Source organism: Peromyscus leucopus, chromosome 3 (assembly GCF_004664715.2).
Source record: "Peromyscus leucopus breed LL Stock chromosome 3, UCI_PerLeu_2.1, whole genome shotgun sequence".
Lineage (NCBI taxonomy): Eukaryota > Metazoa > Chordata > Mammalia > Rodentia > Cricetidae > Peromyscus > Peromyscus leucopus.
Window position 1 is genome coordinate 26,464,039 of NC_051065.1, and position 16,964 is coordinate 26,481,002.

Consider the following 16,964-nt stretch of genomic DNA (forward strand, 5'->3'; position numbering starts at 1 on the left):
TGAGTTTTATTTTTAGAAACCCATAGTTACAGTAGATGTAAGTGATAGTTTTATAATTATAAGGATATTAAATTATACACCAAATAGATGACAGTTTACAAGTAATGCAAGAAGCAAAACTTTTATGGGCTAGGAACTCTTTTCAATAAATATTTGAAATTAAATGGGTGATAACTTGGCTTACCCTCATAAAATTTATCTTTTCTGAGCCTCATGCTTTTTATTTCTGAACACAATGAAGTTTCTGAGTAGTAAAGAAAACTTAATGTTTTAGTGCTTATAATGTTTGAAAGAATTATTAATATGTAAAAAATGTTATTATATGGATAATTTATTTTGCATTATCAAATACTAATAGTATCTTTTGTATGCTTTCTAATACAAAATTGAAATATTCTCAATTCCTGATGCTATTGATTCATACAGGCAATCTTGATACAGTAATATATGAAGTGAAGCAAAATGATCTTTCACAGAATTTCAGCAGTTGTAAAGTTACTTTTTGTAGTTGTTTTCTGCTTGTGTTAATAGGAATAGCTGTTAGGCTCTATGAAAATATGTCAAAAGAAATTATTCTTAATCAATGGTTCATTTTACTGACATTTTAATATTACCTGACAAATGAAACTGAAATTCACATTCATTACCACTCACTCATCAAATACTTCAAACATAGGGTCTTCTCTTGCTTCTTCATATTGGCGATGTGCCAGACTGTTTTCTTTTACCAGTTTTAGCATTAGTTGACTACTTATCTCAAACCACTCTTTAATACTTCCTAACATTTTCTTCCATCAGACCATTTTAATTTGCTCTAATTTTTTTCCAGGAACAAGTTCTTAAAATGCTCCCATTTCTATTATGACAATTCCGTTTGTATTTATATATGAGTTACATTTGGACTTGGCACCATTATTTTAAACCTTATAGTAATGGGAGAGATGATATTAATGCATTGTTCTGTAGGTTGTGACAATTTGCATTATTTATTCATAAGATGAGTTGTAATAACTATTAGTTCAAGTGTACTGACATATTTAAGGCCTCTTTCATACTATTTAACTGTTGCATCTGGCTGGAGCAAGAGTGATGGAAAAGATCTTGACCTTGTAGCACTGGTTGGATTAAAGGATTCAAGTGGAAAATAGAAGTTGTGGCTGGATTTAAATGCGGACCAAACAATGTGGGGATAAACGCTGCAGGAGGCAGTGCCTGAAAAGCCATATGCGATGGGTGGAAGGGGGCCGCAGTCACTAAATGCAGGGGATGTCCTAGCAAAGTGGGGTGTGCAGGGATAATGGTTGGAGCCATGGTTGAAAATGAAAAAGGAGTCAAATGTGGCTGTGGCAGTGGGTGCAGATGAGCGATAGAGAGGGGACTGCTGTGGGAGCTTATGGAAGCAGAAACAGCGAAATGCTGCAGAAATGTGTGGTGGATGGTGGTGATGGATGTGTGCTGGTGGACCGGAACTGGCTGCGCAGCTGAGGGCGGAGAGAAGGCAGTGGGCCCTGCAGCAGGCAACACGCGGAGATGCTTCGACAGCAGCTGCTTCTGCATGTGCTGCTGGGCTTGCAGCTGGAGGAGCTTGTACTTATCTATTTCATCGGGAGAAAATGTTATGGGCTGTTGAATTAAAGGGGGGGAGAAAGATTTATGACACATTTCTAATTCATCTTCCACTTTGTCATGGTTCTGCATAGTTCTGTCATAGTAAGAGTTTATATTCCCCTCTACGTGATTCATAGACATGCTTACATCTTGTAAGTCTAGATTTATCTGGTCCTCTTTGGTCTCTGTTGAATCAGTTACACCAGTATATCTATTAGATGGAAAAGCACCAAGGAAATCATTTGGTACTGGGTCACAGCTTCCATGAAAAGGCTGGACTTCACTAATTGAAGATTTAGATTGCTCTTTTGTTGTCTGGTTCTTATTTCTGCTTAAAGGCTGGGAATTCATTGCTGCATGCTTTATGCCTTTGGAGAGATAATTATCACATTCAGTGTCTGGTAAAACAGTAAAATTATTTTTTTGTGAGCTTTTGATTTTGTCTTTGTCAGAAGTCTTATGAATTACGATGCCTTTATCATTTCTCCTTTTGCCCATCTGTTGTCTCTTCTCTGAAAAAGGCAATGATGTTCTGTTACGGCTTGGTGGTCCAGGTTGAATTGTGTGTTGGATTTGTGAATGAGCCTCTGATTCTCTTAAACCACTGTTTGAAGAGAACTCAAACTTTGTTGATTGCTCCTGACACTTCTTGGCTTTCACTCTTTCTAAAAGACCCTTGGCTGTCAGGGAAGGCCCTTCTCCATCTGGAATGTGTGACTGCGTGGTTTCTGAAGGGCCACCTACACAGCCCCTGAGAAGGTAATTGAGAGTGCTGGGGTTGCATTGTCTGCACTTGACTTTTCCCACATCACAAATGTGAAGGCTGGCAAAAGACTTTTGGCTTCTCTTGTTTTTGTTTAAGCAGTAACCTCTCTGTCTCAAATACGAGCCTGATTTGCTGTGCTGAGGTCCTGGGCCATTAAAGGGCTTTTCACTATTTCTATCAAGGGAAACCTGTGAACTGGAATCACAATGGAAAATTCTTGTGGGTTTGGGCCCCGCAAATTGATGAGTTTTGCCCAGTTTATATCTTTCTCTGCAATGACAGTTTCTGTGTTTTGACTGTTTTTTAGTTTTAAGTGAGTCCCGCAGTTTGCCATTCCCGTCTTTCTGGGTTTCTGACTGAGGACAGTTAGTGCTTATTGGCACGTCAGACAAGCAGAGGCAATTGTGCTTTCTGTGTTTCCACATGTGCCTTTCGACTGAGGCACACTCTGTCTTGCAAACGTAGAGCAAACGACGGCTCCCACTGCTGCTGGACCGATGATTTGAACACATGTTTCTCCAGCTGGACATGTTTCTGGGAGAGTCTTCCCTTGTTCTGGGACGGTCACCCAGAGGTGGCTTTGGAGAACATCTGTCAATACTTGGTCTCCCACTCATAGAAACCCTGCTGGCCATGCTAATGTTGCAGCTATTTAAACTCTCACTGATCCCCTTCGAATGTTCACTGTGACCCTCTGATGTATAAAGACTACAATTCCAAGTATCTTGGTTTTCTCCTTCAAACTCTGAATGTGGACTGCAGGGATTCAGTTTATGCTTTTTAGTCCTAGAGATGTGAAGAGAGCATGAGAGACCCTCCTGAGCATTATTTAGAATGGCCCTTTTGCAGCTTCGGCAGTGGATGTTTGAAGGTTCCTTCAATTCAATGTCATCAACATTATCTTTTCTTATGCCATCCTTTAGAGACAGATTAAAGCAAGCAGGCACTTCAGGACTTTTCATTTCCAAGTCTCGTAGACTATCATGTTCACTTGTACTAGAATCAGAATCATTGTAGCCCAAATTGTATTGTCTCTGGAACTTTTCCCAATCTGGGTTAGCTATAATCATCTTTGGCTTCAGAGATTGATTACCTTGGGTCGTTTTTTGTTGTTCTTTAATTAAACCTGAGACTTGGCTCTCTGTTTTTGGCTTCATTTCCAAAGCCTCCTTCTCCATTTCTGTTTTTACATTCTCTGAATTATGTTCGTCCTTTGTGTTTCGAGAAAGTTTGAAATCAAAATACAATGGATTACAGCCATAGGATATGCAAGGTTCTGTTCTGGTAAAGAACAGAAGTTCTGTAGGCCACTGTAGAGTGGTGTGGCCATCCTTGCTCTGTACATGAAGGAAAGGCAATGATTTGGATTTTAGATCACGTGGACAACGTTCTCTGCAGTGCCTTTGCACATTGTTGCTAACTCTTTCTGATTCGTCTAAAGACTTTGCTCGGTCTTCCATTCTGGAGTTAGAATTCAGATGTGCTCTCATCTTTTGTTCACTTGGTCCTGAAGGCAAAAACTCATCCAGACTTCCACACCAACTGTTATCACCATGCTTGCAAATGTGTACTGGACTGGAGGATTCATTTGCTTGGCATGGTTGATTAATGCAGTTTTCTGAAGTATCCTTCAGTGCATTCCCGATTTCTTTCTCTCTGCTGGAAAGAGTAAAATCTCTTTCTGAAAGATGGAGGTTAGGGTTAGAGAAAGAAGCATGAATGCCTGATGAATCTTTCAGCCTCTCATTAAGATATTCATTTTTGTTTTGTGACACTTTAGAGTTCATCGAGAAGGTGTTGTTTAAAACACCTTCCAGATGGCTGGGTGAGATAACACCTTCTTCCTTAGTAAGGTGTGGATCATCATTTGCAAACCTGCAACACATGCATTTCTCTACTCTTTGTTTGACTTTAAAGGTAGGCGACTTGTTACAATCATGGGTGTCCTCTGTGTTCTCGCTGAAAACTGAGGCTGAGGATTCTAATTTTAGATAGGCTTTTTTTGAAAATGAAAATGAAACTCCTGTCCTGTGGTTTGCATTGCTGAGATCGGAAGATGTTTGTGTGATCCTGTTTCCAAACAGGAACCGCCTGTCTGGCTGTAGCTGCTGACGGTTTGGTGTGGTGAATCGCTGCTTGTCCACAGTGCTTCTGGGGAGGCTCTTTCCCTTGAGGAGAAGGGCACTCTTCATGCAGGAGACCTTTCTGCCATTCTTAACCTGGAAAATTCCCTGCTGGAGCTGCTTTTCCATTGCTATCCTGGGGGCTTTGTATGCTGGTCCATTTCCAGAAACACTGTAAATATAGTGAATATTTAAATGAGTAGGACATTAGCATTGGAATCAAATCTATATGCAAACAACATTCCATAGTATTTCTACAATGAGTTGCTTTAATATTTATTGGTGAACGTTATTTTCTACAAAATCACCATTTTATCATGCACATACAAGTCAGTATAACTGTTGTATGGCTATATTGAAATGCTCTGTTTAATTCTGTTATTTAGAAATGTAAAAAGCAATAACAAGTAACTATCTTATTTGAAAGCTACAAAACAAAGTAAAATAGAGCATTTACATCACAATATATTCCTCATAACCTGTGATCTTTAGAAATGCAGATTTAATATGTTTCATAGTCTTCTAACCAGTACTTTCATGTTCGATAAGAAATAAAAATTTGCAAAGTGTAAAAATAGTTTCAATTTGATTTTTGGCATCTTCAGCACTCAATATTTAACCCTTCAACATCAAAAGTCCTTCCCGTTTACTTCTGTTGAAGCAGGGTGCCTAGTCATTACTCTTGTCAGCAGCTACCTAATGAGTGCAGCAGCAAGAAGCTGATGTGCTTCAAGCAGGCTCAGTGTTCCCAGGGATTTTCCTGTAGCTTCCCTTGCTTCTTACTCACGAGAACAACTTTATGCCAACTGTGCATTCTCTGTCTTTTGAGGTTTTTCAAGATTGTTGATTTTGCTGAAGTTCATTAATGATTTAAACAGAAAGCAGAAAATAAACATACATAGACAGGAACTTTGAGGTTAAAATTAGGCTTTTCACACCCTATCTGCTACCTCTTCCCTACAGTAATGCTGATGCTGACTGAGGAAAAGCAGCTACTACATCACTTTTCCAACAGTTTATTTGAAATGCCATTCTGTTGCTTTTCCCGTGTGTCTGGACGGACATCTAACTTGTGTTGTCTATCTTAGATCTTCATTATTACTCATCATTTGTTTCTTGGCTATAAAACATTAAAACTTACACCCTTAAAACATATCATTTAAATTCTGAAGGACTGTGTTTTCAATACCTATCCTTATACCCACACAAAAATGTACTTCTCAGTCTTCCTCAAAGAATCTTCTTTTTGTAACAGATGGAGATGATTACAGAAATTCATACCTGGTCAAAATTCAGAAAATAAGTGGCCCTGGGGTACTGAGCTCAATTTGATACACCTACAACCCAACACCTACACTCAGGGAATATCACAGAAGACAGAGTATAGAGAGCCAGAGGATCAGGGCACATGCTGTGGGATAGTGTCTTCTAGACATGATAGAGAAACTGTTTCCATGAAATCTCAGCACTATGGCTGCATGAATAAGCCCTGTATAATGACAGCAGTTGACATGCCAACATGGATGGAGAAAATTTCACAAGACTCCACCTTAGGTAAAGAGATACAGGCAATCACTGACTTCTGAAAAGGGGAGAATCCATTTTCTGAAAGGAAAACTCCCCTGATGTGTTATCCAATGCCAGGTCATCAGCCCTAAACATAAGTACACAGGAACAACATGTAATGGACTCAGGATGAATGTTGGTACTCTACTGCTTGTAATCTCTTGTTTTAGTTGAAGGATAATTTTTGGTATCCAAAGTTTGCCTTACCCACACCATTGCATCTTTACAATACTACAACCTGTTATTTTATCTGCCCTTATGAATTTTAACTTATAAACTATAATTTTAGCCATTATTTATTTCACTATTATTTGAGATTATCTGTTCTCATCAGCGGCCGGGTAAAGATTTATAACGATGGTATATTCCATTATTGTAAGGAAATCAAATTTAAAAATTTTATAAAACAGTGACTTTTCCTTAATTGTTTCATAGTGAGGATTATGTATCCACCCTCTCTGTTACAATAATCTCCTTGCTTTGATAATTTCACCATGCTTTTCAAAAAGGTCCATTTAATGTCACTAATGGAGAGAAGTATTCAAACACAATGTGTGGGCTATTGAATGCTATTTCAACCCAAACAAAAAGATCAAAAAGTTTTATTGAAGTTTTATTGGAACCTGGACGGAGAAGGACAAGGAATGACGAAATTGTGACTCTCAATTTTGTTTTCGTGACAAGCAGATATCTCTCCACATTTGTGACATTTTTTAGATTAAGCACTATCTATGCTACCTAATTGATAAGTTTGCTTCTTCTGAAAAATCAGTCAATTTTCTATTATTGGTATTATACTCAACAGAAAGCATTCAGATTCTCATGGGAGACTATTAACATTTCTTTTTTCAAATTGCAATCAAACATGGATATTTTACTATTTCTAAATTATGTTTCATTTAATTTTAAAATAAAAGTATAGTTAGTTATTTGAGTATATGAGTAAATGTATGTGGGTGGATATACCATGGTGCACATGGGGATGTCAAATAGATATATGCATATAATATGAAATTGTTACTATAATAAAACTCATTGACATATTTACCACAACACATAATTACCTATGTGTGTGTGTTAAAAACAACTTAATATTGTATATCTTAGCAAATTTCAAGTACAGACTACAATAATTATTACTATGTATAGTCTCTAGGCTCTACATCAGATCTCAAGAATGTATATGAATGTGCATTGACTTTCCATTTCCCTAGCCCCTCATCCCTAGCAGTGAATGCTCCTACTTCTGTAATTTTTCATAGTTAACACATTTGTTCTTTCATTTTCTTCTTTGAAATTATTTTTAGTTTCAGTGATTTTAAAATAATTATTTTTATTTGTAAAACCCAGTAAGAAAGCAACTATAGAACTAACCATTTACCTTTTTTTTTTAAAGATTTATTTATTTATTATGTGTACAGAAGAGGGTGCCAGATCTCATTACAGATGGTAGTGAGCCACCATGTGGTTGCTGGGAATTGAACTCAAGACCTCTGGAAGAGCAGTTGGTGCTCTTACCCACTGAGCCATCTCTCCAGCCCCAACCATTTAACTCTTACTATTGTATTTTCATCCCAATATTGTCCTCGATTTCTAAAGCAAAGTAACTTCATAAATATACAATTTGTCTCCTATGGGGGAAAACATACTTTTCAAACAGAAAAAAAAAAAAAAAAAAACAAACATGTGCCAAAACAGAATGAGTGTGTGTGTGTGTGTGTGTGTGTGTGTGTGTGTGTGTGTGTGTGTGTTGCATTCTGGTTCTTATATGGTGAGCTTCTGTTTTCAGAATCAACATCACTAACATTTCTCAAATGTTGCAAAATCACCCATAAAGTTGTACTGAACTTAAGTTTTTACGTAGAAGTTTCTGTTTGGAAAGTGAGTACCTCCCAATGCAATAGATGCTTTCACTGGAGACCCCAGTTGAGGGAAGCTGTCCAAGAGAAGATGGAAGCAGGCTGCCTGTGTGAAACTCATAGCCAGTTTCTGCCAATATTTGTTTATCTATTTGATCCAAGTCTTCCGATTACTGCTAATTCACCTTTCTTTTCCACATGAAGAATCATGTGATTTGGATCATTCTCCACAGAGAGAATCAGTTTCTACAGGGTTAGTTGTATGATGCCGGAAGTCAGATGTGAGTAAACAGGGCAAGACACAGCACAGAAAGAAACACAAAATACTCATGAAAGGCTTGCATGCCAGGGTCAGATTTTCCAGACTTCTCAGGAAATGTGAGTGAGGCTAACAGATCAAAGGCACATTGTCCAGGAAAGAGGCCATGATATTCTTAGTGGTCATTTCATTTTTAATTTTCATGTCTCTCTCCTGCTTCAACAAAGAAAATATTTTATAACTCTAAGTGACTTCTGTTAGGGCATTAGACTGTTATGCAAATAGAGCAGTTGGGGAGTAATAAAAAGGAAGAAACTATCTTCATGATTTGAAATTGTGTGTTCAGAAAGCTGAACACATATCTTTTCCAGTAGGATACATTCTGGCCTATAGAGTGGTTACATTAGAGTGTGTTTGATACATAAGGTTTCCTGATAGATAAGCTAACTTAATAGAGTGGGCATTTTTATCTGGAAGACCTTACCAGGTAACCACAGCAACTAAGAAATTTAACAACAGGGTCATCATCATTACTACTGCATCATCTGTGAGACCATCATGCCCTTACTGCCACCATCATCAACATTCCTCTGATCCTTTCCATCGGGGGCAGGATGTGGATATGTAGTTACTTTCACAGTAAAGACAACGACGGCAATGCTTGTGAGGGCAACTCAGATTTGCTGCCGAACAAGGCAAATCTGGTCTGGCCTGTGAAGACTGTTTTCGAGGATTTTTTTCTTCCCCATTTATTATTATTTAATTTACCGTGTCCTGTAACTAATCATGCAGAAACTGAAATGTGATCTAAATGTTTTCCTGTATGTTACACTAATGAACACAGGAGTTAGTCTTCTAAGCCCAATTTCAGCAGATCTGATTTGTTATTAATACTAATTCATTACTGTGTTCAAATAATATGAGTTCCTCATTTTATAGACCGGTAGAAAGATCAGTGCCCAATATAGTGTCTACTTTTCTTATTGTGTGGGCCTGCCAGGAAAATTTCTTTACATTAATCTAATCTCTGTACACATGTAGTATAGTACCTTTAATTCACTTTTATCTTATATTTTAAAATTTTTAATATTATCATATATTTGATGTTAATTAACACATTCTAAACATTGCATACATGCAAATATTGTAAAATTGTTACTGCCACCATTTCCATGAATAATTGGCCAAAAATCATAAGTATTTCCTAATGATAACATTTGAAGTCTAATATTTTATGGTAATATAACTGAACCATTCACTCTTGTTATTTTATATTGTTTTCCATTTAAACAATAGGAATTTAAATTCTGGCAGAGCTATAAATTCATAATTCACCAGGTTGCTGTCAACCATATTAATTAGTTATGTTACTGTTACACATTATGTTTCATATTAGCACAATTCACAATCTGCAAAGTTAATTGCATTCCAGGTAACAACTTTGAATCATTCAGTGGCTGCAAGCTTTTTTAAAATTGTCAATTTTCAGTTACAAGTATGTATTAGTGTAATGCTTGTTATGGTATAATTATCAATTAAAATGGCACTGTGAGGTAAATTTAACCACATTAATTATATTTTGTTTGTCTGCCAGACAATGTTAGTGTCATTTATTGTAGAATCAAGTGTGAACAAGGGAATATACAGTACATGTATTTTCCACCCCAAAGCTACATTGTTATTTATAGTTTAAAAACTATCATTGTAGATGCTTGAAGCAGAGTAGTGTTTGCCAGACATGACATCAAAGTTTCATATATGAATACACATCAGCTGGAACTGTACACAGAGTGTTTACATAAGATCAAGGCAGCCGAATTCCCAAGCTGGACTGGGGAGGGACTCATGAGGCCCCATCCCTATCTGAGGAGCTCTTGGTAATCGATGGCTGCTGGAAAACAGAGAGTCAGTTTTCTTCAGGGATGTGGGTCCTATGAAAATACCCATCCTTGATCTGGTAGATGAGAAAATGACCCCATGTCCATGTACACACAGGGAGTACTATAAAGTATTTAAATGTAGATGTGTATATATATAGAGGGAACATACGAACTTGGTAAGGAAAAGTGTGAACAGAGGAGTTGGGGGGAGAAAATGGAGGTTGGATTTGATCCAACATATTGTACTTTAAACATTAAACATATTATATGCATGTATGAACATTAAATAAAATATTTTAAGAGCTATCATTATAAAACTTAAATTACTGTGGAATTATGTCAGAACAAGTCAAGCTAGAACAGATGACAGTTTATTAGAATTGTTCCCTGGATCGCTTCATTAAACAGGGTAATAAGTTAACAACATCAGGAAGAAAAAAAAAATCAAATGACAAAATTACTAATTTACAAACCATTAACAATTAAAAGTTTGCCTTCAGGCATATTTGTTGATTAATGTTAATTTTATATTGTTGTGGGGAATCAAGTAGATTCATTATTGAAATTTCCCGGGACATGGGAGAAGCAGTCTGGACCACCCAAGCCCCTCTACTTCTTACCACTCAGATTGCTGCCGCAGTTCGGCCAGCTGATGGAGTCGCTTAAGTGCTTTTTCTTGTTTCTTCTCATCTTTCCATGACTTGGAAGCCACGTTTCGAGCAAATTCTCGTTGCTTTAATTCCTTCAATCTCTATAGAAAAGAATCAAGCAGAAAGGAAACCATAAATAAGTAAAACATGCTTTTCCGTCTACAGAGCCTTAATTAAACATGGTCCTGAATGCAAAGGTGTCTTTTGGGATATGGAGAGAAAAAGCATTTCCTCCAGTGTTTTTCTCTGCTCCAAGATAAATGTAGTAGATAAATGTAGTTGTTGACTAGGCTGTTCCTCAAAACTTGTCAAAGTCAATCTCATCGTGTGTTGGAAAGCTGGGACCCGGTCCTTGGTAAAATCACCCTGACTGCACAGCTGACTCATTTGTGTCTGTGAGAATGAAAAAATGAATTCATGTGCTATCTGCAAAGAGAGAGAAGGCCAGAGATTACACATTCCTACCTAGATCCTCCCCATAAAGATGATGCTGATTCAATAAACTGAGTGGAATGAACTTCTCTCAGTAAATTGCTTCTATTACCAAATCTAGGTCTATGTGGGATTTTAAACCATTTTTAGTTGGAGATATATACTAAATGTAGAGCGAGATGCAAAGAAATGGTTAGGAATTTAAACTCAGAATAGTAGTTTGGCCTTCTTCATTTAAATTAACTTGAAACACTTTTAATGATTATTCTCTAAAACAATTGGTTTATAGGCACATTAGCTGCTTCTTATTGCCTGTTTGGATCTTTCCTTCAGAAACTGCTGCACAGCACACCTACCAACATTGTATGTATTGAGAAACAGACACCATCAAACTAGCATCATAAAGCTTGGGGCTTAATGCTCAATTGGAAGTATACTGGAAGATTAGCCTTTCTTAACTCTCACAAGATATTAAATAGTTTAAAATCTGTGTCCACTTTTAATTTTTCATATCAGGTATAAGATCCTCCTGAGTTAAGGAAAAATCTACAAACTATCATTAATCTGGTAGCAGATTATTTTTTCTACACATAACGCAAAGCCCAAAATCTTTAATGATCATTAGCTTCATTCTTGAAAGGAACATTGTCATAGAAGATAGTGGCCAGGCAACCATATCTAAAATGGATACCTAAAGGAGGTAGACCAGCCTTTTTAAAGGAGAATATTCTGAGTACAAAGAACCAAAGAACATAGAACTGGCAATGGGCACAGGGAATACAATATTCAATCTGAATTCAATTTTAATAAATGCTTTGGATATTTCTAAACAAAAAAAGAAAAAAATAAGAGAAAAGAAAAGGCCCCGAGAATTAAAGTATGCCTTCCCCTGCACCCAGAAAACAAAACAAAAAACAACAACAAAAAGATCAATAGTTCCCAAGTACAGTTAAACATCAGGGTGTGACCATGAAGGAGATGACAGCCTGTATCTGATATTTATACTCCCTCCAACCTGACATGCTTTATAATAACTCTAGGATTACAGTGAATACTTACCTGATGAGAAAACACTCTTGGAAATTATTTTGCATATTTTAAGAGAATACATAAGTTTCACTTTAACTATGTTGAAGAAAGGAGCTGGCTATCTTCGGTGAAGATGGCATTTTTACTCTTGGTTCATAGATGTAATAAAAAAAATCCTCCACATTTATTTAATATTTGGTATTACCAGCACATGAAAGTTTTATAATTGTGGAAGTTGATTCATTATTTATATTTGATCACTTAAGATTAGAATATTAATTGGCACTTTGGTGTATATTTGTTTTTTCCATTAGTTCCAAGATTCTGGGATACTTCTATTTCTTAATTAGAAAAACTTTCATGTTTTCATTCAGTCTCATCTTTCAATAAATAAATGCTATAACCTGCTCTTATGGAGTACAAATTATACAAACCAATTATTTTCCCTTCCACAAAGACAAATAATTGAACCCATATTACTCACAAGAAAATGCTCTGTCCCTTCATTTTAAATAGCACACAAAACACACTTTGGAAGTCCACAAGAATAATTAAGATAGTTCTTTTGTTATGGAAATCATAAAAGTGAAATATTTTTGTAGGAACAAAGAAACCTGGAAACATAAATTTTGTATAACCTCTAGCCAAATTTATCTCAGCCAGTTGGGAGTGCTCAAGCTTATACAGAGAAAGGAAAGAAGGAAGGGAGGGAAGAAGGAAGTAACCATGTAAAGAATTAAAGGAAATAAATACTACCGTCCACATAAGGTCTCAATTCATTCAGGTTCTCACCAAGAGAACTGAGATAATATATGTTGGGTTGAGTAAAGAACTCAGGAAACTCATCATCAGTAGAGTAACTAATTCTGTTGAGTACTACATTGGATTTACCTAATACATGATAAAAGCAAGGAATAAAAGAATAGTGGATTACAAACTATTTACCTGAATGATAGGCAGTTATAAAACAAGCAAACAAACAACAACAAAAAACTAAACAAACAAAATCCTCAAATAATATATGAAATAAGAGGTGTAACTAACACCAAAGACCTTTTGAAAAAAGTCCTAAGAAAACCTACTATTGTAAAAGCTTCCTAAAGCTTTTATATATTAAATGGACTTACTCATTAATAGAGCAGGGGCATAATGCTCTCACTAGATATCACAGGCAGGCAAATAAAAAGCCCAGGGGCAAGAGTGGGTTACCTTTTTGGGAGTTGTTGGTCAGCAGGGCCCCATTTACTCCCACAAATTACAGTCTACTGCTGTTTTTCCTGGTTACCATCTAGAATGTGACCAGAAAAGCCTGCTTGGCCGGGCAGTGGAGGCGCACGCCTTTAATCCCAGCACTCGGGAGGAAGAGCCAGGCGGATCGCTGTGAGTTCGAGGCCAGCCTGGGCTACCAAGTGAGCTCCAGGAAAGGCGCAAAACTATGCAGAGAAACCCTGTCTCAAAAAACAAAAACAAAACAAAACAAAAAAAAAAAAAAAAGAAAAAAGAAAAGAAAAGCCTACTGCTGAAGATACCACAACTTGAATCATAGAATATAGAGAAGTAAAGCTGGTACTGGCCTAGAAGTTCCTACTGCCTAACTTTCATAATTCTAAAAGGCAATATAGAACACTCCCAATAAGAATAAACACCTGTCTTATCCTGCTGTGAAATCTTTAACTATGATGATGATTGGCATGGCAAGATATACCCACTGATGCAAAGGTGGGGCAAATGTTATGGAAGTAAACAAACACTTTCTGATTGAATTTAAGATCAGCTCTGCAAGATGGAATCCATGCTACATAACATTTTTACTGAGGCCAAGAACCTATTGCTAGATAGATAGGCTCTAAGAAAAATTTACTATTATTCTGCTAAATAGACACAGTATTAAATTACCTTCTAATGATTTATTGCTATAGACATATACTAGTTCACTTGTCAACCTTCATCAAGAACTCTCCTTTTAATAGATGCTTGTTAACACGGAGACCCACGTTTGTCAAGGTGCAGAAAATAAGAAGGGAACATATATATCATAACCTTACCTGCAAGGTTTAGTGATCATCACAGAGAGGGGAAGAAATTATCATAAGATCCAGAGGCAATGGCTGATAACAACCAAATGTGTTTTATGGACATGACAAGATAGTTGCAAATATGAATTCACAGAGGTTATGATAGCTTACCCAAGACCTGGACAAGCTTAAGCCAGATAAAATCGCAGCATGGAGATGTGAAGTAGATACGAAGTTTCAACACTAGCCAAAATGCTATTGGCATTGATAGTTACTGGCAAAGGGACAGCCAGTTTAGTTTAGGGGCCTGATACACATAAGGGAGTCTGTATTCTTATGGAAGACCCTAACGCCAGAAGAATTGGGAAATCATAGATTGAACTTGATCATCTTTTTTTAATTAAAGAGAATATTAAGTAAGATGGATAAGAAATTTGGTGACTGAGGTTAATATGTAAAAAAAAAAATCACTGTATGAAACTCTCAAAGAATAAAATATTAAAAAGGATTGCAATGAATTGTTTTTAAATTTTCAGGGTAATATTAAGATAGGACTCTATATTAAAAGAAATACCTCTTTATAAATAGTTAAATATAAATATAGTCAGACATGCAAAGCTAAAAGAATTCATCACTTCTAGACATAAATAAGAAGTGGTAACAGGTATCTTGAAGTAAAGATGAAAATGATATCAGAAACATTTACTCCTAAGAACAAACAGGAAAAGATTTGTGGCAATATTTAATATCCTTGTGATGCTTTCTATTATTACACTGTTAGGTTTTGAAGTTTACAGAAATTGTATAAATAAAATGAGAAGCAATGGCATTGAGTCTGGGAAGAGTGAAATGTCAATGTACTGTTGAAATGTTTCTTCCTTATGTATGAAGCAATATATTACCAATCAAAAGCAGACTGTTAAGTTAAAGAAATGCACTATAAATTATATAACATCTATTAAACTGATAAATTGTTTTTATGCAATTGACCAAAAAGGAGATATAAAGGAATGATTAATTTTTTTCAATCCAAAAAAAGAAAAATAATAAAAGTGAAAGCATAACAAATGGAACTGTAAAAGAAATCACAAGATAACTAGAATTCAAATGTATCAATAATTAAGCATCCTAAACAGCAAAATGAAAAGGAATTGAGTATCAATAAAAGAGTGAGATCTTATAGACAACAGAACATTATTCATTCACAAAGAGAATGACATTTCAGCCACACAGATGGAGAACAATGAGCAATGGGAAATAAACCTGGCAAACAAAGGCAAATTCTCTTCAATATCACTCATATGCAGAATATAAAATGGTCAATGTCCTAGAAGTTGAATAAAGAATGATGTTTATCAGAGTCTGGGAAGAGTTGATGTGGTAGTTGAAATAAAAATGGCTCCCATAGGCTCATGTATTTGAATGCTTAGTCATAAGGGTGTGGCACTATTTAGACAGATTAGTAGGGGTGAACTTATTGGGGTATGTGAGGCCTTGTTGGAGGAAGTTTGTGACTGGGGATGGACTTTGAGATTTTAGAAGACTAAGCCTGGCCCAGTGGCTCTCTTTCCTGGCTGCTTGTGGATCCAGATGTAGAACTCTTTACTACTTCTCTAGTGCCATGTCCGCCATGCTCCTGGCCATGATGAAAATAGAGTAACCTCTGAAACTGTATGCAAGCCCCAATTAAATGTTTTTTGTTATAATAGTTGTTATGCTCATGGGTGTCTCTTCTCAGCAATAAAACCCTGATGTCTTAGGGTTTCTATTGCTGTGAAGAGACACTGTAACCACAGCAACTGTTATAAAGGAAAACATTTAATTGCTTAGAGTTTGGAGGTTTAGTCCATTATCATCATGGAAGGTCGTGGCAGCATGCAGGCAGACATGGTGCTGGAGAAGGAGTTGAGAGTAATTAATACATTTTGGGCTGCAAGAAACAGGAAATAGAGTGCAGCAACAGGATGTGCAGGAAGAGTCCCAGTGAGGGCCCAGCATCAGTCGTATAGCAGAGACTAGGGGCCTTAACCAAACCAATGAATCTTTGGGATGAACTCCTGCTTTTAAAAATAATCTATGGGTAAAGGGATTTGTGACTCACTGTATTACACTGCAGCTTCCATGATGAGATTCTCTCTTTCTTTTTTTCTGCCTTTCTTCTCTTAAATTTCATTTTGCTATTTTTGTTTTTGTTTTTGTTTTGTTTTGTTTTTTGAAGGGGGGATGGTTGAGATCTGGAGCATGATGTAGAGACATGATGTGAAAGACACTAAGAATAAATAAAAAGAAAGTTTTTAAAAAAAGAATAACTCCAGCTTCCAAGGAGGGTAAAAAAGAACACATCCAGCTTTCAAGAGGGAAGGAGAGAAGAAAAGAAACAGGAAGTGAACTAGCTGTAGCTTGAGCATATTGGACCTCAAAACCCACCCCAAATTGACACATTTCCTCCAAAAGGCTACTCCTAGGTCAAGGCCACATCTCCTAATAGTGCCACTCCCTATGAACTTATAGGGACCAACACATTTAAACTACCACATTCCACTTCTTCCCCACCATAAGCTTATAACTGTAACATAATGCACAATGCATTTAGTACAACTTCTATTACAGTCTCAACAATGTTTTAAAGTCCAAAGTTCAAAGTCTCTTCTGAGATTCATGCAATCTCTTAATTGTAATCCCCTATATCAAAATAAAAAAACAGATTACATACATCCAAAATATAATGACACAGGATATACATTATCATTCTAGACCATAGAGAAAGGATCATAATG

At 36.5% G+C, this 16,964-nt stretch overlaps 1 protein-coding gene across 1 annotated transcript in view; it reads right to left on the reverse strand.

The window, feature by feature from the left end:
• Positions 1-314: 314 nt before the first annotated feature.
• The window catches only part of Znf804b (zinc finger protein 804B), a 524,634-nt gene continuing 507,984 nt past the window's right edge, over positions 315-16,964 (reverse strand). Inside the window, exons 3-4 of the mRNA XM_028862409.1 lie at positions 10,682-10,812; positions 315-4,669 (exon numbers count right to left, since the gene is read on the reverse strand). Coding sequence (XP_028718242.1) covers positions 1,015-4,669; positions 10,682-10,812 — 3,786 coding nt within the window. The 3' untranslated portion in view covers positions 315-1,014. The remainder of the gene's footprint in view (positions 4,670-10,681; positions 10,813-16,964) is intronic.